At 42.4% G+C, this 22559-nt stretch overlaps 2 protein-coding genes and 1 pseudogene across 2 annotated transcripts in view; 1 reads left to right on the top strand and 2 right to left on the bottom strand.

Moving 5' to 3' along the window:
- The first annotated feature begins 467 nt into the window (after positions 1-467).
- Positions 468-22559, top strand: part of LOC147333857 (uncharacterized) — a 62848-nt gene continuing 40756 nt past the window's right edge. The window contains exons 1-2 of the mRNA XM_086271099.1: positions 468-565; positions 669-818. Of these exons, the coding sequence (XP_086127225.1) occupies positions 496-565; positions 669-818 (220 nt within the window). The 5' untranslated portion in view covers positions 468-495. The remainder of the gene's footprint in view (positions 566-668; positions 819-22559) is intronic.
- Positions 1411-2683, bottom strand: LOC147333860 (uncharacterized; annotated as a pseudogene).
- The window catches only part of LOC147333856 (protein NLRC3-like), a 59246-nt gene continuing 41635 nt past the window's right edge, over positions 4949-22559 (bottom strand). The window contains exons 8-13 of the mRNA XM_086270139.1: positions 22339-22512; positions 21928-22101; positions 17650-17823; positions 16224-16397; positions 5776-5822; positions 4949-5627 (exon numbers count right to left, since the gene is read on the bottom strand). Coding sequence (XP_086126265.1) covers positions 5095-5627; positions 5776-5822; positions 16224-16397; positions 17650-17823; positions 21928-22101; positions 22339-22512 — 1276 coding nt within the window. The 3' untranslated portion in view covers positions 4949-5094. The remainder of the gene's footprint in view (positions 5628-5775; positions 5823-16223; positions 16398-17649; positions 17824-21927; positions 22102-22338; positions 22513-22559) is intronic.

Genomic DNA, 22559 nt, shown 5'->3' with positions numbered 1-22559 from the left:
CGGGGGAGCTAAGCTGCACACACTAACATAAGACAAAGACTTTCACAATAAAACAGGAAACATGAATTACAAAACAAGCATGCAGACTTTACACTGAGAGACAGACAGAATGACACATGTAATCTGAACTAAACTAAACGTGAGATATAACTGAGAACAAATCCTTAAGCACGGATAAACAGAAACAAGAAATAATAATCATCATCATCACTACGAGAAGAAAACAATCCATGAAGCAGAAATAAACCAAAACATAATAAACTCAAAATACTGGGTCCAACGGACCCAGAACCGTGACACTCTATGGAGTTCCTTGAAAACACAAACTCTGATGACAACAATGATGAAGACGATGACGACGATGATAATGACGATGAAGACACCTCGTCTTTTGTTACTGCCCACACTTTGCCGGCCTTCCCACCTGTTGCTGTGGAGACGCTCCCGATGCGTTATGACCACGCCCACAGAGAGGAGCAGGTGGCTGCGGTGGCAATGGGAGGGCGGGCGACGCCTGAGAGGTTTGACTCCACCCTCGATGGCTACTACACATTGAGACTGAGAGGTACACTTTAATAAGCGCACTGGTAACCATGGTGACTGTCATGATATCTTATTGAGACACGGTCAGATTTTCCAAATGTAAATGAACCACTCTGTCCCCTCAGCTCTCTCAGACGGAGTGCTGATCGACGCCGTCTTCCTCCCCCATGCCTCATCTTCCTCTCCCGCTTCTCTCCTCTCGTCTCACTCCAACACCTGGACCTCCATCTTATCACACGGAGCCTTCTCCTCGCACACTCCTCCACCATCACCAGGTCAGAGTTCAAATTATAGGTTGCAAAAGCTTGTGACTGCAAAATTGTGTCTGCCTAAGGGACAGTTTGCTCCAGGAGATAAGCGAGAGTTTGAAGATTAATAGGAAGCACCTGGCCTCGAGATGGAGAAGATGTCATTTTAAATGTGTCAAAAGTCGTCAACAGAACATTTGTGGTTTTGAAACTTATGCATGTATTGTATCTGCTTGACGCATGAGGGGGAGTCATAAAAGTAAACCCTGATGGTATAAAACAACTGCTTGTGTATCATTGGGCGGAGATCGATGCTGTCTGGGGGCAGTGTTCATCTCCCCACGCTTGTGTTCATTAAAATCATTGTTTGACCGAAGCTCTTCTGGACCATTGTTGTCTTTGTGGTCACCCTCAATATTTGAACTCGTAACACAATGCAGATTTTCCACTTGTGGGACTAATGAATGCAGATTTGCTGCATGTGTGTGTGTGTTTGTGCAACATTGGCATTTGTTTACTCAGATCCAAAGGCAGGCCAAACCTCTGTGTTACAACCTACATACAAACGAGACACATTCACAATATATGGGTACACAAGTCTGTTTTATTTCAAAGTGTCTCAAACTTTACAGCGTTTGCAGACCCAGTGTCCATCATCCCTGCATTTGGCACAGGTGAATTTCTGACATGTTGCACAGGTAAACCTGCTGCGATTCCTGTTTCCAGCTCTCTTGCACCTGGCACTGCGTTGACTTTACAGTCCCTGGCACAGCAGCTGCAGCAGCTTCATCAGCCTGTCTCTGTGCTAATATTTCCTTGTGCTGCATGAATCGGCAAGGAAGTTCCTGAGCTAGAAGACTCAGAAACAATCTTCTTTTGCCTGCCCACCCTGTACATGCCTTGTACATTTTGTACAAGGCATGTACGCTACTGGACACCTGCGTGTTGCTGCTCTTACGGAATACATCTGCGCAAGTTGAGGAAGTTCACGCCAGACTTTATTCACCGTGCCCAGTAATGTTGTGTTGCGCTGCAGCAGTCTGTGCGACAGTGACAGTGAAGTGAAGAAATTGTCCGTTGTGACATTTCTCCCATCATCCCAAAATGGCTCCATCAGTTTCATGACCATATAAAGCCTCTCTCCCTTCTGATGACTGGGGTCCTTTCCCAAGTAAGGAGATGCACTGCAGACATATTTGGTGTCCAAGTCCGTGGCCATCCAGAACTTGATCCCAAATTTGTCTGGCTTGGTTGCGATATACTGTGTGAATGGACAACGAACCTTGGTAGGGAACAGTTGTTCATTTATGGTCATGCGTTCTCCTGGAGTGAAACTCTTAGCACAGTTCTTGTTGAAGCGTGTCCAGATGTCGGAGATCGCTGCAAATTTGTCTGTTTTCACCCGTTCTGCCTGCGTGTCCTTGTCATCAAATCGAAGGTGTTGCATTATTGAAATGAATGATGATCTCGGGGCATTGTCTCTTTGATTACTGGCACCAGAAATCGTTCTGACCAGCAATCCACAATGGCACCAACAGGACACATGATTGCTCTTACAAACAGGATTGAAATAAATGACATCAGTTCATGAACTGACTTGCTGACTGATTTGCTACTGCACTGGGCATTCCAATGTCCTCCTCAACCCACACCGTGCCGTCTTTTGCCGTGTGGCTCTGGCTGGGCTTCCCAGTACCACGGGGCCTCTTCTGTGGAGGCATGTTGGGTTCTTGTTCCGTCTCCTTTTCAGATTCTTCTGAGGAGGTATCAGTGGCCTGCTGGACAAATGAAACCTCTCCTCCATCAGAGTCTGCTTTGTCCATTTCCTGAAGCAAGGCCAAAGCCTGTTGTGCAGAGAGGTTCTTCCTGCGTGGGAGTGATACAGAGGCCATCCTGATTTGCGTTCTCAGAAATGCGAAGAAGAAATGATTCTCCCGCCTGGGTCGGTCTGCTTTTATGCACAGCACTGTGCTGTAGTAATGCAATGCCACTCCAACACATACACAGTCACAATGGAACAATGGAAGATCTGTGCTGAGAGTAAAGGAAGGTGTGAATGTGTGTCTTTCATATTTGCAGTTCAGTCAATGTGTGGGATATTTTGTATAGATACGGCAGACATTTGTGAAGGTTGTAACACAGAGGTTTGGCCTGGCTTGGATCTGAGCTACTCTGAGTAAACAAATGCAGATGTGCCAGGCCTCAAGAAGAAGAAGAAGAAGAAGAAGAAAGTGTACTTTATTGGTCCCTCTCTGCATTTAACCCATTCACTCAGTGAAGCAGTGGGCAGCCACTGGGCGCCCGGGGAGCAGTGTGTAGGGACGGTACCTTGCTCAGGGGTACCTCAGGGTTGCTGTTCAGGGGAATCGAACCCCCGACCTTCCGATCATGGGGCCACCACTCTACCTACTGAGCTATCCCTGCCCTCAAGGATAATGGGTGGTTGGCACAACAAAAGCTGGAGGAGAAACGAGCTGACGACCTGTGAAAATCTCAGCAGGGGTGATTAACACCTCGGGACTTGCACCAGAAAATAAAAAACCCAGTAATTCTAGTAGGTGTTGGGTTGAGGGAAGTGATGCAAATTTGCACAGGTTTAGTATCTAGTGTTAAACTGACATCATGCAGTTCATCTTCTCACCAGCAGAGGGCCACAAATCACCATCAATGAAGACTTCAAGGAGATGTTAGTGACATCAGAGCTGTACGTATTGATCTGATCAATATGGAAGTTCATGTTTCTTTGATTGGATCAGTTTTTAAAAGCAGCTGTGTAACTACAGGGGTCCAACAAAGAATGGCCACGCATCATACTGATGTCTACTGAAATTTATTTCTCTCTCTCACTCTTATTGTCTTCAGACACCATGAAAACTGAAGAAACACAAGGTTTACAACATAAATGTCTTTAATATTATCAGAGTCTCTCATGTTAGTTTCCATAAACAGTCTTGAGCAAGCAGAACAGAAAAAAACAAAATAATGGATATTACTAAAAATGTCCTCTTATTACCAATGTAGAACATGTCTGCAACATTATATAAACAATATACATGGAACCATACCGTGTGCGCCTCTTGGACCACAGGCAGAATAACATTAATGTTGTGACTGTAGCTGTAGCTCTGTATCCATGCTGGTTCTTACTCACAATGCCATGGTTGCGCTATCAGCCAAACTCTGGTCATGTGACCATTACAAACTCTACCTCATACGAACTTTACAGCACTTTTCATATTTAAACAAACCCATATTTTTTAATCACATATTTTAGACATGTTTTTTAATCAATGTTACACTTTTATCGTCTTATCCAATAAATAGATGAACTAAATTAAGCATGAATCTATCACAGAAACATATGAAATAAACAACTTTATTTTAACTGTTACTAGCTGTTTTTATAGAACAACAGAAACATGAGAGATGCAGAATGTCTTTAATATTTGATACACTGAGTACTATTGGATGTCCACTTATTCAGCCATGAAGGAAACATCCCATTAAGAAAGAGAAATCAAACATTTGGAGTCATTTTAATGAGCTCAGAGTTGTTGAAAATGCAGAGGAGCTGGTTGTGCACTGAGCTTCAGAGAAACACAACATACTGATATTCACTGTGAAGCTTTGAGTGGAATACAGACAGAAAAACAACATGAGGATCCTGGAATAATGGGAGCTTCCATCTTTAAAGGACTGAAGAGGAAGAAGTTTACAAGGAATCATTTAGAAGAGTTTAAAACATCAACTGATTGAATCCATGAATCTCAAAACGTGTTTGTGAGTGAAACAGACAGACATGTACAGACTGAACTATCTGTTCAACAGTCAGAGTGTTTCTCTTTTTTTTTTTTCTTTTTTTCTTTTTTTTTTTTGTCCCGTTTGGATCTATAGCCATCAGAATTGTTGTCTTAAGGCCAAGAAAGATGCCAAGCGGATTTATTTTACCAAGTGGATCATCGTGGCCTTGCCATATTGGTCCATTTGATTGACCTTTATTATAATTATGAATTTATTTTATTTTCAGTTGCTACAAACGGGACAGACATGACTGTGGGATAGGACAGGGAGAAAGAATGAAAGAAAGAGAGGGAGAGAAAGAAAACCAAAGGGGAGAAGAGACGGTGAGAAGGGGGGGGGGGGGGGGGGGGGGGGGGGGAGAAGAAAGGAAAGAGGGGAAGAGAGAAAAAAAACAAAAAAAACCCAAAAAAAACCAAACTAACAAAAAAAACAAAACACCTGGGTCACCTGTATGGAGAAAAAAAGAGTGTTTCTCTAACAGGAGACACTCTTTACGCTCAACTCAGCACAGACACACTGAGGAATCAGTAGACCAGACTGTAGATCCAGGATAAAGGGTTTCAGTGAATGTGGTGTTGAAGGTGTGGAGGTGGATCAGAGTGTCAGAGGAGACTCTGTAGAAAGACAGAGTGCCAGCAGGACAGTCCACATACACTGCTACTCTGTTAGAGACAGAGGAGGAGGAGGAGGAGATGGATGTTTGTCTGTTATTGTGATAGACATAGTGAGGACCATCATCAGAGCAGTCCAGACTCCATGAATGATCATTCCGTCCAAACACACAGTCAACATCACCTCCTTTTCTTCTGATTCTTCTGTAACTCACTGATATGCGAACTTTTCCTCTCCACTCGACCTCCCAGTAACAGCGACCAGTCAGACCATTTTCACACAGCAGCTGATCCCAAACATCAAATCTGTCTGAATGATCAGGATATGACTGAACCTCGTCCACACGTGTCACCTTCCTGTTGTTGTCAGACAGTTGGAGGTTTGTGTTCACTGTGTTTGTGTCGATTGTGAGTTGACAGGAATCTGATGGAGAGAACAAACACAATCCAGCTGCAGTTATTGATCCATCATCTGTTCATTGATTGACACTTTGATGATGACTCCTGACATGATGAAGATGGTTGAATGTGTGCTGCTTTGTTTTCATGAATCCCATTAAAAACACACTTACACTTCCTCAGACCTGGTCTCAACCATCGGACTCCAGCAGGCTCCACCCTGAAAGGAGGAGGGGGGTCAGAGCAGCACAGTCAGCATGCACACATGGACATTACATGGCTCTCATCAAAGAATACCAAAGTACAGACACTAGTATCTGTACTTCTACTGAAGTACAGATACTTTTTTACTCAAGTAAAAGTGAAAACGTACCCACTCTAAAATATTTATTCCAGTTTAAATTTTAGTTCCAATAAATCTTTTAAGCTTCACTCAAAAAATAACTGTTTGACTGAACATAAAAAAATAATTACCGTATTTTCACGACCATAAGGCGCACTTAAAAGTCTTAGATTTTCTTCAAAAAGTATGGCGCGCCCTATAGCGCAGTGCGCCCTGTGTGTTGTAATGAGGACGTAGTAGAGAACACCATGAGAACGCTAAAGGGTGAAGTGTGGCCGAGTTGGAGGAAAGACTCGAGCGGTGGATCATCGAGCAAAGAACGAGCGGGAGAAGCGTTTCGATGGTCACCATTCGGCTAAAAGCAGTTTCACTTTCACTTTTTATGAAACGGTGCCATTTTTCCATCCGGACCAGGACTACGGTAGCGCAGCAACTTCCAGCGGATTATAAGGAAAAGCTGGCCATCTTCCGCTCCACATCGGCGACAAACACATCCAGCCCAGCCACATCACTAACATGGACGAGGTCCCGCTCACTTTTGACATCCCAGTGAGTCACACTGTGGAGAAGAAGGGGACCAGCACGGTAGCGATACGCACAACGGGGTATGAAAAGTCTTCTTTTACTGTTGTACTTGGCTGCCATGCTAATGGACAGAAACTATGGTGATTTTTAAGCGAAAGACTTTGCCTAAAGAGAAGTTTCCAGCAGGAATCATCATTAAGGCAAATGAAAAGGGCTGGATGGATGAGGAAATGATGAAAGACTGGCTCAGGGAGGTGTATGTAAGGAGACCAGGTGTTTTTTTCCACGCATCACCATCGCTCTTAATCTGTGACTCTATGCGTGCCCATCTCACAGCCGATGTGAAAAAACTAGTGAAACAAATGGATTGTAGATGCTTGGGCTAACATGTCTGCTGGCACTGTTTTTCGAGCTTTCGCAAAAGCCGGCATCATTTCCGAGGAGCCGCACGGCACGGAAAGTGACTCTGACAGTGAAGAAAGTGAACCTGGCATGTTTGATGGAGATTTAGCGCAGCTGTTCAATTCAGACACAGAGGATGAGGACTTCGATGGGTTTGACTGATGATAAAAATGTGAGTACCAAACTTTGTTTTGCTCCTGCTTTATTTTTAAATACGCACACTTGTATGCTTGTGTGTTGTTGATGATGACGATTACCGGTAATAGAAATGTGAGTAAGGTACCGAACTCAGGTTTGCTCCCGCTTTATTTTTAAATACGCATACGGTACTTGTATGCGCCCTATGATCCAGTGCGCCTTATGTGTGTGTTAAATACAGTAATGGCACACATAACTGAGACTGCGCCTTTTAGTACAGTGCGTCTTATGGTCGTGAAAATACGGTATGTAATTTGTGATTACATTGCTCTAATTTAGCATTATGAAAGTCAGTTATTTGAATTTAATGTATTTGAATTGGACCAACTTAATTAACCTATTAAACTCCCAAGTGCTTTCTGAGGTTTCTGCTCGAAAATGAATGGAGTATTTCTCAGCAATTAAAAATTCTGTGTAAACAATCGTGGTTTCAAAATATAGCTAAGTCCTGTGACATTTCATCAGTTGTATACAGTGTTGGGTAAGTTACTTTAAATCAGTAACTTAGTTAGATTACTAGTTACTTCTATCAAAAGTAACTCAGTTACTTCAAGTTACTCATTACTTTCAGAGTAACTAGTTACTAGGGAAAGTAACTTTGGTTTTACTCAGAATTCTCTTGTTAATGTGTTGCTTCCGTAACTGGATACCCAGCAAGATTGCCAGTCTTCTAGCTTGCTTACTTGCCACAAGTGCACTGTGCCACCTACCAATAGAAAGGAAAAAATAATGTGCACATTTCCACGAGAGAAATCCCACACCTGATTCTATCCTAGCCTGCTTTTTACATCTGTGATGGCATGCCACACATGGTAAGCTCCACACCTCACCACCCGTTGATTCACTTTAGTTTAATTTACAGTCACTACTTTAAAATATTCTATTTATTGTTCAATATCGTTTCTTTATTAAATGTATTCATTTTTCCATCACACCTTCCAATGTTTATATGGCGTGCACACATATTAACCTTGCAAGGTCAAAGTTCTGTTTTATGTTATATTAATACATCTTTCTTTGTTTGAGTTACCTGGGGGTTGGTGTCTCCTCCTGTCTGGCAAAAGGTGTGGCAAAGGGCTGGGAGACCTGAAGTACTACTGACAGCCTAATTGGATTGCACCACATGCTTCATTGCCTGGGGGGTGTTTCATGTTTGTTTAAATGTTTTGTATTAGTTGGTTATATGGCAGCCATCTTGTTTTCCCTCGTGTGTGTGTGTCATTTGGTTTAGCTAAACCAGTATTTAAGTCCCCCTGTGTGTCATTTCAGCAGGTCAGTTTGTCATATGTTTGTTTGAGGTTCTGTTAATTATTATCTTGAGTTTAGTCTATTGAGTTGACCTCTTTTATTGGTCTGCCTGTTTAAGTTTTGGCTTTGTTAAATATATTGACCAGCCCACCATTATAGGAAAAATCATAAAGCCTTTGAATGAAAATAAACACTGTTGTGACAGTGATGTACACTGTTCTGATGGTATATATGTATCAATCTATCAATTGTTTGTTGTAAGACTCAGATAATTATTTTTTTAAAAGTGAGACATTTTAAATGAGAATAAGAACGTATTTCCTTGTGCCCCCCTTTCCCTTTTAATGTCCTACATGGACCCCTGGCAACACTTTGCTAGATCCGCCCCTGCACAGTTACCAGCTGTCAGCTACTTAGAAAAGGATCCTGGTGTTATTTGTCTCTCAGAAACAGTTCATAACTTCCCTTCAACTCATTCATGTTAACTAAAAGGTAAACCTGTTTCTCCATCACAGCTCTGATGATGAATCATCACATCTCCTGGTTTCATCTTCATGTTTCCCTCTCATCACATAACCAAACCGATATCATGACCAGCAGCTTTACAGCTGTGGCTCCAGCAAACATCAGCTGATACTAGAAATTTATATTAAATAAATTCTAACAACAGCTGATCAAGCTTAAACGTGCTGTTGTTGTTTACCGCGACATCCGCTGGTTTCCTCTTTCTGGCGCAAAGTGGGCGATAAATAAACGAGAGAAAAGCCGATCAGCTGATCATAGATCAGTTTCATGATTGAAGTAGAAACAGGAGAGGGAGGGTGAGACGATGAGAGAAGAAGAGGCAGCTGTGCAGCGTAAACACAGAATAACTCCAGCTTTGTGTCTTTTTCATTGTAGCTGAATTACGGGACAAACTGTTCCTTCTCAGCTCAATACGAAACGCGTAATATTTTCTCTGAATGAGACGATTCCGTTTTTTACGGGATGGTTGGCAACTCTAACCTTATGAACAAAATAAAGTTCAACATCAGTAACATAGCACCACCCAGCTGTATAGAAACTCCGTCATGCTAGCTAGCACGCAGTACGAAAAAGTCAGCATAACGAAAATAAACTCCACCTAAACTTGGTTCATATCTGATCCAGATGGACTGCAGGTTATAACATCTTACCTGAAGTTCAGTTCACCTGACACTCTCGGACCAGCGGCCGCTTCGGGTCTCTCCTCTTGCCTCCCTTTTCCTTCATCCACCTGCTCGCCTCCACCACTTGCTAATGTTATTGAATCTGTGGAAGCTCCGGGATAGCCACCACACGAAGTAACGAATAACGAGCCTATCTAAATTAACGACTAACGCGTTCCTGGTTTTGGCATAATAACTAGTTACCGTGCTCGTTACCACAATAATAACGTAGTTACTGTAACGCGTTACTTAATAACGCGTTAGTCCCAACACTGGTTGTATATATTGCAGCAGTTGTTACTGTGTCAAGGTTACCAAAGCTAGAACAGAAAAACGAATTGGATTTTTTCCTTGCCCAATTTAGTTTTTTATTTTTTAGCATATAACCCTTTTAAAATATGCTTTAGTTCACACTTTAATAGACAAATTCAGTAATCAACATATAAACATCATCTGTGAAAAGATTTATGCTTCTAAAGAGAAACAGTGAAAAATTACAGCAATTAATAATTTTGGCACAAATTGGATGAACGAGAATGGACGTATAACATGTACGAGTTGAATTTGTAGGTATTAAAGAGCAGAAATTATTCAATTTCAACAAATTCCCAAAAATGCTTGTTCTTTTGAATATTTTTGAAGAATTAACCACACATTTCAAGGCAACAGGCCCTTCCTGCCTTGCACCCTAGTGAGTGTACATGGTCTTTGACAATTTAAAGTATAAGGGGCTCTACCTTCGGCTTCTTTTTTCCTATTTGCATGATTCACACCTCTTTTTAATCATTTGAGGCAACAGAATCATGGTAATGATTCTGCATTCACCTCAGTTCTACCAATCAGAAGTTGCAAGGCCAGAAATCTGTCCAGTAAGGGAATTTCTTTCTTAGTGCATTTGCGCCACTATACGTTTTTGTTCTATTTTTCTGCAGCTGTTTCAGTGAATTTTGGTCTGAGGGTGGTGAAACGTGGTGTTTTGGAATAGGTGATAGCTAAACTGTTACGATCCTGGGTCTTATGACCCAGCGTTTTGAGTTTTAGTTTATTTTTATGTTTATAGTGTATGTTTAAACTCATCAGGTTATCTAAGTTCATTTGTTTATTAGATTCCCCTTGTGTCTTCTACCCCTGTCTTTTAGTCTCCCTTTGCCCTTTATGTGTTTCATGCTGCATGTCTTATGTTGTCAAGTTTGTATTGTCATATCTGCATCTCATGTTTCCTTTTTCATTTTGAAGGTCCATGTCCTACATCAGTGTATGTGTTTCCACTTCCCCTAATCACCCTTGTGCGTATTTAGTCTGTGTGTTTCTCTTCATTCTTTGTCAGGTTGGCTGTTGTTCATGTCATGCTTCCATGTTTCAGGTATTGTTGCATCCAGGCCAAGTTTCATGTTGAGGGTTTTTTCATGTTTATTTTTAGTTCACCCAGTTTAGGTTAATGTTAGCTTTGCTTCAGTTTGTCTTGCCCTTTGTTTGTACCCTTTTTACCTTTTTTTTTTTGTTAACATTCAAGTTTTGTTCTCTGTTCCTTGAAGTCTGTGTTCTGGGTCCTTTTCGTCAATCCATACAGTCTGCCTCTGCCAGACTGTAACATAAGCTAACTAACTAGCCATTGTTTACATCATTACATGCAGTCTGGCAAATTCTGGGCTCGGTTGTTTGTGTTTAGCTAACTTTTGTGCATTTACGGACCTGCTCTTTTAATCACCGCTTGTTTTTGCTCTTTTTGGTGGTTGTAGAAATGGTTTAAATGAGCATTTAGCTGAGATTCTAAGATTTCTGTAGATACTACACATGTTGATATCTGCATACAAGGCTTGACAGTATGGAGGGTAACATAACTCTTGAGCCCCAGAGCCCTCCAGAGCCCCATTCCCGCCAGTACTGGGGGCAATGGTACAACTTTGATAAATCAACGTATTTGCTGAAGTTGATTCCAACTGAGTTAATCTCCCCCAAATTATGTTAGTCCGTTTTTTTTAATACTAATAGAAACCCATTTATTAACGTGGAAATCTGTTCCATGATGATTATAAGAGTTGTTTTTTATTGAACCTGCAAGAATTTATATTAACTTTCACATAGTTATCACTCTATCTATCTATACTTGTCAGGGTCATGGAGGGCCTGAAGCCTATCTCTGCTATCATAAGGCAAGAGGCCTGGTACACCCAGGACAGGTCACCAGTCTATCGCAGACAACCGTTCACACCTGTGGCTTACAGGTCCATCGAGTTAATGTGATCCATGAATTGTGGTACATCCTGAGATTTCCAGAGTAGAATAACAAAGCCCTCTTTTCCACTTCTTTCATGTACAAGTTGGCCACAATGGGTTTAACTGGAGAAGCCATGGCACACTCATGTTTTTGCCTGTACATCTTTTGCCAGCTTACAATGCTATGATTGCAGCCATTCCCCAACTCTCTGTCAATGGTACTCATTGCCATTGATCAATGTTCACAACAATTTGCATGTTAATGATCCAAAAAATTGACCTCACAGTGCATTGTTCACCAGCGGTGCAGATTTTGGACGTGTTAACAGATGACAGATTAGGCCCGGGCATGTGATACTTTCAGGAAACACATAATATTAAAAAGGAACAATTCATTCACTTCCATCATTGAAGTTGGCTAATAAAAACCATACCCCATCTCCTTATGCATTTACCTGTCCAAGTGTACACAGGTGTGTCTGACATGTAATAAATAACATTCTACATTCTTAAGGTCTGTAGTCTACATGCTATATCCAAAAAACAGTCCCCACTATTTTATTACTTTTTGTCTCTGATATAAGCAGACTTCTGGGTCTGTGGTGTTCCTCCCCCTCCTGAAAAGGTGAAAACAGCTGCCATCTTTCAGTCACATACATCAGTCTGTCCACTGACGTTCTTTCCATGACTTTCCCTAGATGAGAAGTTAGTGCTATAGGCTTATAATGTGTGGTCTTACTGGGGTCCTTTCATGGTTTCACACTTGGAATAATTAGAGCTTCTTTCCTGCTGCCTGCCATATTCTATTGTAGAAGAACAGCAGAGCATTCAGTCCCTCATCCTCTAACTGTTTATCATAATGTATGGGAGTGAGACAAAATGTTTTTTTGAGAATGCAATTTATTGAACAACAACAACACTTAATCTGAAACAGGCTGTTTTACAGCTGATCAAAGGTTTAGGACCACATGCCTTTAAAAGGCCACATATAATAAAGGCTAAGATCAAGGTAGCACAGAGGGAGGTTAGCCAACTATCGGAGCTGCAGAAAGGTGCGATGAGGAAGGTGCCTAAGAAGTATAGCAAACTGTCCATACCAGAGGCCTTGGAAACTGCAAAGCCACGGCTCACAGCCTTGGCTGGCCGCTTGAAGAGGCACACCAGAGAGATAGAAGGCAGGAGAATAAACCAGCTGTTTTCCACAGAACCAGCCAAGGTGTAGTCTCAGTGGCAGAGGAACAATTTGAGATCAGCACCCGCGAAGCTGGAGATGGAGCAATACTGGAAGAGCATATGGGAGAAGGATGCAACCCATAACAGCAATGCTCAGTGGCTAGTGGATCTGAGGGCAGACCACAGCAACCTCCCTGATCAGAGACCAGTAACCATCACAGTGGCAGATATCCAAGAAAGGGTCTCCAGTATGAAGTGTTGGACAGCACCAGGCCCTGACATAACTCACGCCTACTGGCTGAAGAAGCTGACTGCACTCCATGAGTGTCTGGTAGTACAGATGAAACAGTTGCTAGTCGATGAGAGACACCCAGAATGGCTAACCAAAGGCTGGACAGTCCTGACTCCCAAGCTAGGCGAGTGGCTCCAGCAGATCCCCGGACATTGGAGAGCACAGTCCTAGGAACAGCTAAGATACTGCGCAGGACCCTCAAGCTCCCAGGCCTCTGGTAGAGGACCCGAGCTTGAAGGATAGACCGCCCGCAGGGGCGAGTGGGTATATATGTAAATATGGAGAGAGAAAGAGAGAGAAATATACAGGATTCTGACAGCGTGTTTGTCTGCGCTTGGGTCCACTCTTTGTGCCAACCACTGGTTCATGACAATTGTGACAACATGGCTTTAGGTCTTTGAGATTTATTCTCCTGTGATACTTACCTCGTCTTCTTGTGCCCACAGCTTGCATTGTTTCCACTTTCAACCTTGTCACTGTTTGCAGCATCAAGCCAACTTCACATTCACCTTCATCGGAAAATATGGATTTCCCTCACTTCAGTTGCCTGCACTCCTGCTCCACCACCACCACAGGTCAGGAAGTAAAAGCTAATCATCCATCACTCTGCCTGACCACCCTCCACTCAGACTCCTCCTGTCCATAGCACTTGCCCCTTCACCTCTAGTCGCTGTCTAGGCTCTCGTCTTGCAACCCTTTATCGTTGTATACCACTGCCCAAGCCAGTGTCGAGGAATGCTACTCCATTTTCTCCAGTGTTGTTCCGTGCCAGCTACATTTAGTTATCAGTGCTCAGTTTCTGTTTCAATAAAAAATTTAAAACTTTATCACTGTCTGATTGTTAGCTGCATTTGGGTCCATCTCCTGTGTCCGCCCCTGGGGCTTGTAACAAAAATGCAGTTCCGAAAGGTCACAGTCAAGAGTAGAGATGGCACGATACCACTTTTTTATGTCCGATACCGATACCGATATCATAAATTTGGATATCTGCCGATACCGATATGAATCCGATATAGTGTTTTTTAATCAACAAAACTGTTTTTTAAAATATCTTGCTGCATTTTGCAAGTCTGCAAGTTCATACTCAAGTTTAAAACAACAACTACACTAAAGCTATTCTGTTATACCTGTATGCAAAAAAAATATATTTCATAGTTCAGCAATACTGATCAATCTAATAAACTTAGACCTACACCATCCTCCCTATTCTGGTATTTTAAAGAGTACTTAGCGTAAATATTAAGCAACCTAACTAATAGGGTTCCAACTCCCAGCAACAACAAAAATAAATAAATAAAAAATAGGGAACCACCCCTCACGCTCCACCTCATGATGCTTAATCAACGTAATCAACCTTAATTTGATGCAGTGTGAAAAAAAATGCACAGAAATCAATTATTTTTCAAGAAATATTAAATAGATTCAACATCTTTCTTCAACAAAATTGCAGACTGCACAGATGGTACCTTCCCAAAGGAAAATGTACTATAGCTTACTAGGGTATATATATTAGACTTAATAGTCACTATATACAGTAATTGACTTCTATTCATTTTACATCAAATTAAAACTTTGGGTGTCAGATAATTATTTATTAAAAGCTAGACATTTTAAATGAGAATAAGAAAGTCTTTGTGCCCCCTTTTCCCAGTTAATGCCCTATCGGCCCCCTGGCTAAACTTTGCTAGATCCGCCCCTGCACAGTTACCAGCCGTCAGCTACGTAGAAAAAGATCCTGGTGTAGAAAGTAATATTAAATAAATTGTAACAACAGCTTATCACGCTTAAACGTGCTGCTGTTGTTCAGCCGCTGGTTTGCTCTTTCTGGCGCAAAGTGGACCAAAAACAAACAAGAGAGACTCACGACAGAAAAGCCGATCAGCTGATCATTAGCAGTTTCACGATTGAAGTAGCAGCCGGAGAGCGAGAGGCAGTCGCTCGTTAAGCTTAACGTGGGAATGCTTTACAAACATTCAGAGATGGACTTACACACTTGCTTTACTTCTCTCGGGGATAACTTTGTCGGAGATGAAATGCCAGGTTGCTAGCGAAGCTCCAAATGCTATCCAGACCACCGACAGGTCCCGCATGCCACAGCTGCTCTATCACGTGATGCATACTGCTCCGACGTTCTGAGGCGAGTTACGGCGTGTTGCAAGTTTTGTGAGGTGCTTTCGTGATATTTAATGGATCGGATTACATTTTTTATTTTTCTCCGATATCCGATCCAGTAATTTAGGTCAGTATCGGACCGATACCGATACGTAATATCGGATCGGTCCATCTCTAGTCAAGAGGACAGGAGACAAACCAGAGAAAATTAGAAAATCCTGATGACCGTTGATCTGCTCTGTCTGCAGCTCTAAGATCTGCAGATTTGGTGGTGCTCTTTAAACACTTTCACGGTTGTTTTTAGTTTTTTGACACGGACATGGTAACCAGTATTTGTGTATGAATAAGTTTTAGTTCAAGTGATACTGTTTTTTAAAGCACAGTTTATGTATAGGCTTTTAAAAATGAATTTTTACCATGTTTAATTCTGATTTTTTTTCAAAATTCTTTAATTCTTCTTTAATTCTAATTTTGCCCTTATGAAAGACGTGTGGTTGTTAGTTTCTAAAGAAGTCATGATTATAAACCCTAACTAAAGTTTGAATTTTCCTCTTTTGATGAAGGCAGGCTTAATGTGTTCAAGTCTTGTCTGTATACAGACCTCAGTCTACTTAGAATAAGGGAGAACATTTATTTTTCTAGAAATGAATGCATGGTTAAACAGATATAAAGAGATCAGATCTAAATGGTGACTAAATATTAGGCATTGTCAATGTTGCTAGAGAAGTTCTCAATGGAGTCACCTTCAGAAATATATCTTATTTTTGTTCTACTGTACTGAGTTTCTGTTGTGAGCAAAGGAAAAATGTCAAATGGAAAGATATGATTGGTCATGTCTCATCTGAATGAAACAAACAGGAAGTGAGTGAAGGACGCAGGAAATGTTTCCGGCTCTTCCTCCTCTTTCAGAAATTCTCTCCATACCTGAGAGTGTCCAGTCTCCAGCCTGGAGCCTTCAGTCCAGCTAACAGCAGCTTCATTCCTGATAACCCTGGATGATTGTAGCTCAGGTCCAGCTCTCTCAGATGGGATGGATTGGAGCTCAGAGCTGAGGCGAGAGAAGTACAGCCTTCCTCTGTGATCAGACAGCCTGACAGACTGCAGACACACAAAAAAAACAATCCATCAGTTAATTGTTCACTAAACATTTGTTTTTATTTTTCTTCTTTTGGAGAGAGTACGCCAAGCATCACATGATCAGTGCTTCATGACACTGGGGAGGAAGAAGTCTCTTTGAACAGCAAGAAACCTGAAACAGGACCAAGGGGCAGGGATAGAATTGACCAAACGACTACCCCGAGGTACCCCTGAGCAAGGTATTGTCTCTACACACTGCTCCCTGGCTGCTGGATTGGTGGCTGCCCACTGCTTCACTGAGTGAATAGGTTAAATGCAGAGGAGTAATTTCCTACAGGATTAATAAAGTATACACTATTATTATTATTACAAGTTTGGGGAGGAGCAGCTATGTCACTGTTAGATGGGTATGTGGATAGAGGAAAAATAAAGATAAAACTTGTCACAGCAAGGATCAAACATAAAGCACAGGAGAAATTAGACAACATTTAAAGACATGCTGTTACATATAAACAAATCAGGAAGGAAAAGAAACGTATACTCAATGGCTCATGGAAAATCCCCTAGCGGTCTGACTGTATAGCAACATAACTAAGGGATGCTTGAGAGTCTGATAAGCATTATCCAGACTCTACAGTACATGGGCCTGATAGACTAATAGACAACACTCTGTCTTGTTTTCCGTTTTTAGAAAATATACAAATCATAAGTAAGTCTGCACTCTGGGTCTTCCATCAGGTATGAGTGATTTAAGTTATGACGGAATCTGATTGTGCAAGGTTTTATATGTGGGGAAAAAGGACTTTCTCTGTATCTATGAAGCGCCTTGAGGCGACTTTTGTTGTGATTTGGCGCTATATAAATAAAATTGAATTGAATTGAACTTTACCTTTAATTCTAGATTTTGCAGCAAGCCAAAAATGACAACTCAAAATTGGATGAATATAATCTCTCTTACTAATGTTCTCAGTACTCTTATTGTCACGTTTAGGGAAATGTTCCAACAGCCTTTTAGTGAATTACATTACTCTAGCTTCTAACTACCAAATATCAATTTTCAGTATCATTCTGAGATGTGATGTTATTTATTTTAGTCAAGAACAAAGATTGTTTCCTTTACTATGCACATGACTCCTCGCAGTTTTATAAAATATTTTCAGGTGTAATTCATAATAAATAACCCATTCCAAATTACTAAATCTATTAAGGTTAGTTCTTTATGCAATAATTTTCAGATTTTATGATAAATGATCATTTAAAAAAGTGTCTTTACCTGAGAGTTTCCAGTTCACAATATGGACTCTTTACTCCAACAGACAGATGCTTCACTCCTTCGTCCTTGACTTCATTTTTACTCAGGTCCAGCTCTCTCATACTAGAGAACTGGGAGCTCAGAACTGAGGACAGTACTTCACAGCTTCTTTCTGAGAGATCACATCCAATCAGTCTGAAAGATTAGAAACACAAAGAACAATAAAACAGGTATTAAAAGTGTCTTCATGTTGAAGTGAGAACTATTTAACAATATTTAAGCTTGTTTTTGACAGGGTTCCTGGGTTGTTGAATCAGTGTTTTCAGTTTCTTCATGTTTAGTTGATTTTTCCACCTGTTCACATTTCCTGTTTTCCTGTGGCAGCCTTCTGCTGATGTATATGCTAGATATGTTCTAGTTTGCTTCCTGTGTAACGGCTACCCTGAGGTACCCCTGAGCAAGGTACCGTCCCTACACACTGCTCCCCGGGCGCCTGCTTAGTGGGCTGCCCACTGCTTCACTGAGTGAATGGGTCAAATGCAGAGAAAAACAAGTAATTTCCCCATGGGGATCAATAAAGTATCCATTATTATTATTATTATTATCATTAGTCAGATTATGATCAGCTGTGTACTCACCCATCTCTAATCATCATCATCAATCACTGCATTTAAGTCTTTAGTTTCCTCCAGCTGCTTGTCTTGTCATTGTCAATCCCACTTGTGTGTCTCAGTTCAGTTCAGCCAGCCAGTCATCCAGTCATTCAGTCAGCCATCTTATGTTCCAATTCATTTTAATAAACACCGTCCTTATCCTTCACTGCGAGTCCTGCGTTTGGCTACTCTCCTTTCTTCCTCACATCCACACAGCAATCACCCTGACAGAATGACAAGACCTGTGCCACAAGGACACGCTAAGGACCCAGCGATCTCGGATTTATTGGAGTGGCAGTAAGCAGCGCTCTCCCCTTGGGTGGAGGAGCTCAGGTGGAAACAAAAGATGTGATGTCATGATCTTGTACAATGTTACATCTCTCTTCACTTCCTTCCCAGTCACGGAAGCGTTGGAGGTAGTTCGTAAGAGATTACAGGATGACCCCAGCCTCAGCAACAGGACCACTCTCAGCATCAACCAAGTGTGTTTGCTTTTGGAACTGCCTTCATTCCACCTATTTCACATACAAGGGTCAGTACTACAGGCAGAAATATGGGTGCGCTATGGGTTCCCCAGTTTCACCCATCGTGGCCAATTTGTACATGGAAGTGGAAAAGAGGGCTTTGCTATCCTACCCTGGAACACCACTGAGTGATTGGTTCAGGTATGTGGATGACACCTGGGTGAAAATCAAATCTCAGGACGTACCACAATTGACGGACCACATTAACTCGGTGGACCAACACAATTTTACCAGGGAGGATATGAAAAGTGGCAGGTTTGCCTGTAATCTGTAAGATTTTCATCAGTAATGGGGGACATCTAAAAGCTGTTATGTATCGGAAACCTACGCATATGGATCAGTATTTAGGGTTTGACTCTTGTCATCCACTGGCGCATAAATGGGGTTTCATCAGGACGCTACAACACAGAGCCAACACCATCCCAACAGGCACAGCGGCATGGGAAGCAGAAGAACATTACGTCAAGAAGGCCCTGAGTAAATGTGGTCAGCTGGACTTTTGTCAAAGCTGGACTTTTGTCAAAGCTGGACTAGGCTGGACTTTTGTCAAAGCTGGGAAGGCGCCTAAAGAAAGCTTTAGCCAATCCAGGAGAGAAGGACAACCGCTGACAAAGTAAAAATCCGTAGTGATCCTGTACCTATCAGGAGTATTGGAACAGTTGAGACGCATTTTTTCTAAACACCGCATCTTTGTGGCTTTTAAACCCCAAAACAAACTGCGGCAAAAATTGGCCCACTCTAAGGACCGGTTCCCCTGACACAAAGAGAGTAACATAGTGTACACTGTTAAGTGCCAGGAGGATTTCCAGGATTTATAAATCAGGGAAACCAAACAACCTCTGGCGAAGCGGATGGCACAACACAGAAGAGCTACCTCATAGCCATGGTCCTCATGGCCATTGATCAGTGGTCTTTGATCAGTGGTTGTTGATCAATGGTCATGAGAATTTGCATAATTGTGATGAAGGAACTGACCTCCCAGCCCGTTGCTCCTTCAGTGGTGCCAGTTTAAATCATTATGCAAATTTTCTTCCACTAAAAACGCTACGTCCAGATGAACAGAATCAACTTTTGGAGGGGTCATCAAAGACAATTCATGGCACTGAATCTGATCATTTTTCTCATTTGGACATTATTACCTCACCTATCTCTCAGCCTTTTTCTGCTAGCAGGGTGACTCAGACCCTGCCTTCCCCTTCACCTGTTCCGGTTGCTTGGGTGAAGGTGGCTAAGGCTCAGCCTGTCCTTGTATTAGCTCCTCGGGTGGCTAGGGCTCAGCACGTCCCCGCAACCATGCCAGTTCCTCTGGACTGGGCAGCTGACTGCCAGCCATCACCCGTTCCTGTGCCAGCTCCCAGAGCAAGGGCAGCTGAGATCCAGCCTACTCCAACACCAGTTCCTATTCCCCGTGTGGTGGTGGCTGATGTCGGTAGCTTCCGTGCCTGTCCCAGTACCCAGGGTGAGGGTGGCAAGCACCCAACCTGACCTCACTGGAGGCTCAGGTGAGCCCATCCAGCCATTGTCCTCATCTTCTGGAGGTTGGGAAGAGCTCTCTCAGCAACCTGCTAGTTCACCACTTCATCCACCTCCACAACCAATATTCCAGGCCCTAGCTAGATCTCTGGTGCGGTTAGCAGCCCTGGTCCCAGCTCAGGGATCAGCTTTATCAGCTCAGGCTGCAGCAGTGTCACCATTGCCAGCTTATGCACAAGCTCAATCACCACCTCAGCCATTGGTTCAACCTCCGGTTAAGTCTTTCGCTCACCCACCAGTTCAGTCTCCAGTTCAGTCTCCAGCTCAATCACCTGACCTACAACCACAGCAGCCAGAGCCGGCTGTGGGGTCTTCTACATCTCAGGCAGGGGTTTCCACACCGGCTGGCCCTGCCCCACCGACGGCTCCCACACCGGCACCTGCAGCTCAACCTCTGGTGGCTCCCACAACATCGCCTGCAGCTCCATCTCTGGCAGTTCCCACGCAGTCACCTGCAGCTCCTCCACCGGCGGCTCCCATGCCGTCATCTACAGCTTCTCCGCCCGTCTGGTCTCATTCTGCACCTGCCTAGCTTCAATTAGTGCCTTGGCCATCTGCCAAGCTGAACTGAGATGTACCAGTCACAGCTCCAGTGACAGCTTCACCTGGACCGCCGTCTTCCACGTGGCCTCCCTCCAGATCGGCTCCAGTGTCTTCGCTGACCGCTCGGCCTCCCACCTGTACTGAATTCTCTCAGCCACTGGCCACGTGGTCGACATCCTGAAATGATTAATTTTGGACTCTGTTCCTCCCGTCTTCATTAACAAACTCACTTATAAGATCTTTAATCAAGGAGATGGTGGGAAGTAATAAAGTACAAATGCTTCATCACTGTACTTAAGTAAAATTTTGAGGTATCTGAGCCTGAGTATTTTTTTTTACTACTTTTACTACTACTTTATTTTTACTACTTTTTTATGCCCTTAATTTTTAATCATTATGAATAACCAGAAGATGTTGCATAACAAGACATAACATGTGCAAAAATCACGGTTAAAAGTTGGACAATGATTTTTTTTTTTGATACAAAACTGGAATGACTGCAGTTGTCCGTAAGTTGCGGCTGTGGTACTTCTAGCTAGGGAGGTCTAAAAATGACAGAGTCTTCATTTATTAACAATTTTTTTTAATAATTACTGTCTTTCTATTATCAATAATATTTGCCCTATTAAAACTGTGTACCCTGTACAGGTCGCCAGTCTGTCGCACCCTAACCCTAACACACAGAGACAGACAACCATTCACACTCACATTCACTCTATATTCACACCTATGGGCAATTTGAATTAACCAATTAACCTATCCCCACTAACTGCATGTCTTTGGATGGTGGGAGGAAGTCGGAGTACCCGGAGGTAACCCACGCAAACACGGGAAGAACATACAAACTCCACACAAAAAGACCCCGGCATGATGGTGGAATTAAACTCAGGACCTTCTTCCTGTGCGGCAACAGTGCTAACCACCATGCCACCGTGCTACAATGACCAATAAATAATGAAATATGCTAGAATACTTAAAAGGATGAAACTGAACTTAATTTTGTGAAAGGTTTAACTGGTTAATAAAAGAAAGTCATTAGATCCAACCTGAGAGTTTTGAGTTTACAATATGGGCTCTCCACTCCAAAAGACAGCTTCTTTACTCCTGAGTCACACAGGCCATTGTTACTCAGGTCCAGCTCTCTTAGACTAGAGAACATGAAGCTGATAACTGAGGACAGAGTTTCACAACTCCTCTCTGAGAGATTACAGCCATTCAGTCTGAAAAAAATAATACAAAAGACACACACATGTGTTCATGATACAATCAGGACTTAAGAGATTTAGTTTTTAAAAGAATCCACAATGATGTCTTCTGTTAAAGATGCAAGCATACAAAAAGGATAAAGATTTGACTCACTCACTCACTCACACACACACACACACACACACACACACACACACACACACACACACACACACACACACACACTCACACACACACACACAGAAAGTCACCTGAGAGTTTCCAGTTTAGAACGTTTACTCTTCAAGCCAGCAGACAGAAGCTTCACTCCTGAATCATTCAGCTTGTTGTTACTCAGGTCCAGCTCTCTCAGACTAGAAGACTGGGATCTGAGAACTGAAGACAGAGCTTCACAGCTTCTCTCTGAGAGGTTACAGAAACTGAGTCTGAAAAAAAAGTGTTTATGATAAAATGTTATCATTTTTTGATATTG

Source organism: Aulonocara sp. 'chitande type north' Nkhata Bay, linkage group LG3 (genome assembly GCF_057382095.1).
Source record: "Aulonocara sp. 'chitande type north' Nkhata Bay isolate Kocher_YH1m ecotype deep benthic linkage group LG3, A_spYH_male_GT1.1, whole genome shotgun sequence".
Classification (NCBI taxonomy): domain Eukaryota; kingdom Metazoa; phylum Chordata; class Actinopteri; order Cichliformes; family Cichlidae; genus Aulonocara; species Aulonocara sp. 'chitande type north' Nkhata Bay.
This window is presented reverse-complemented; position numbering and strand designations above follow the sequence as displayed.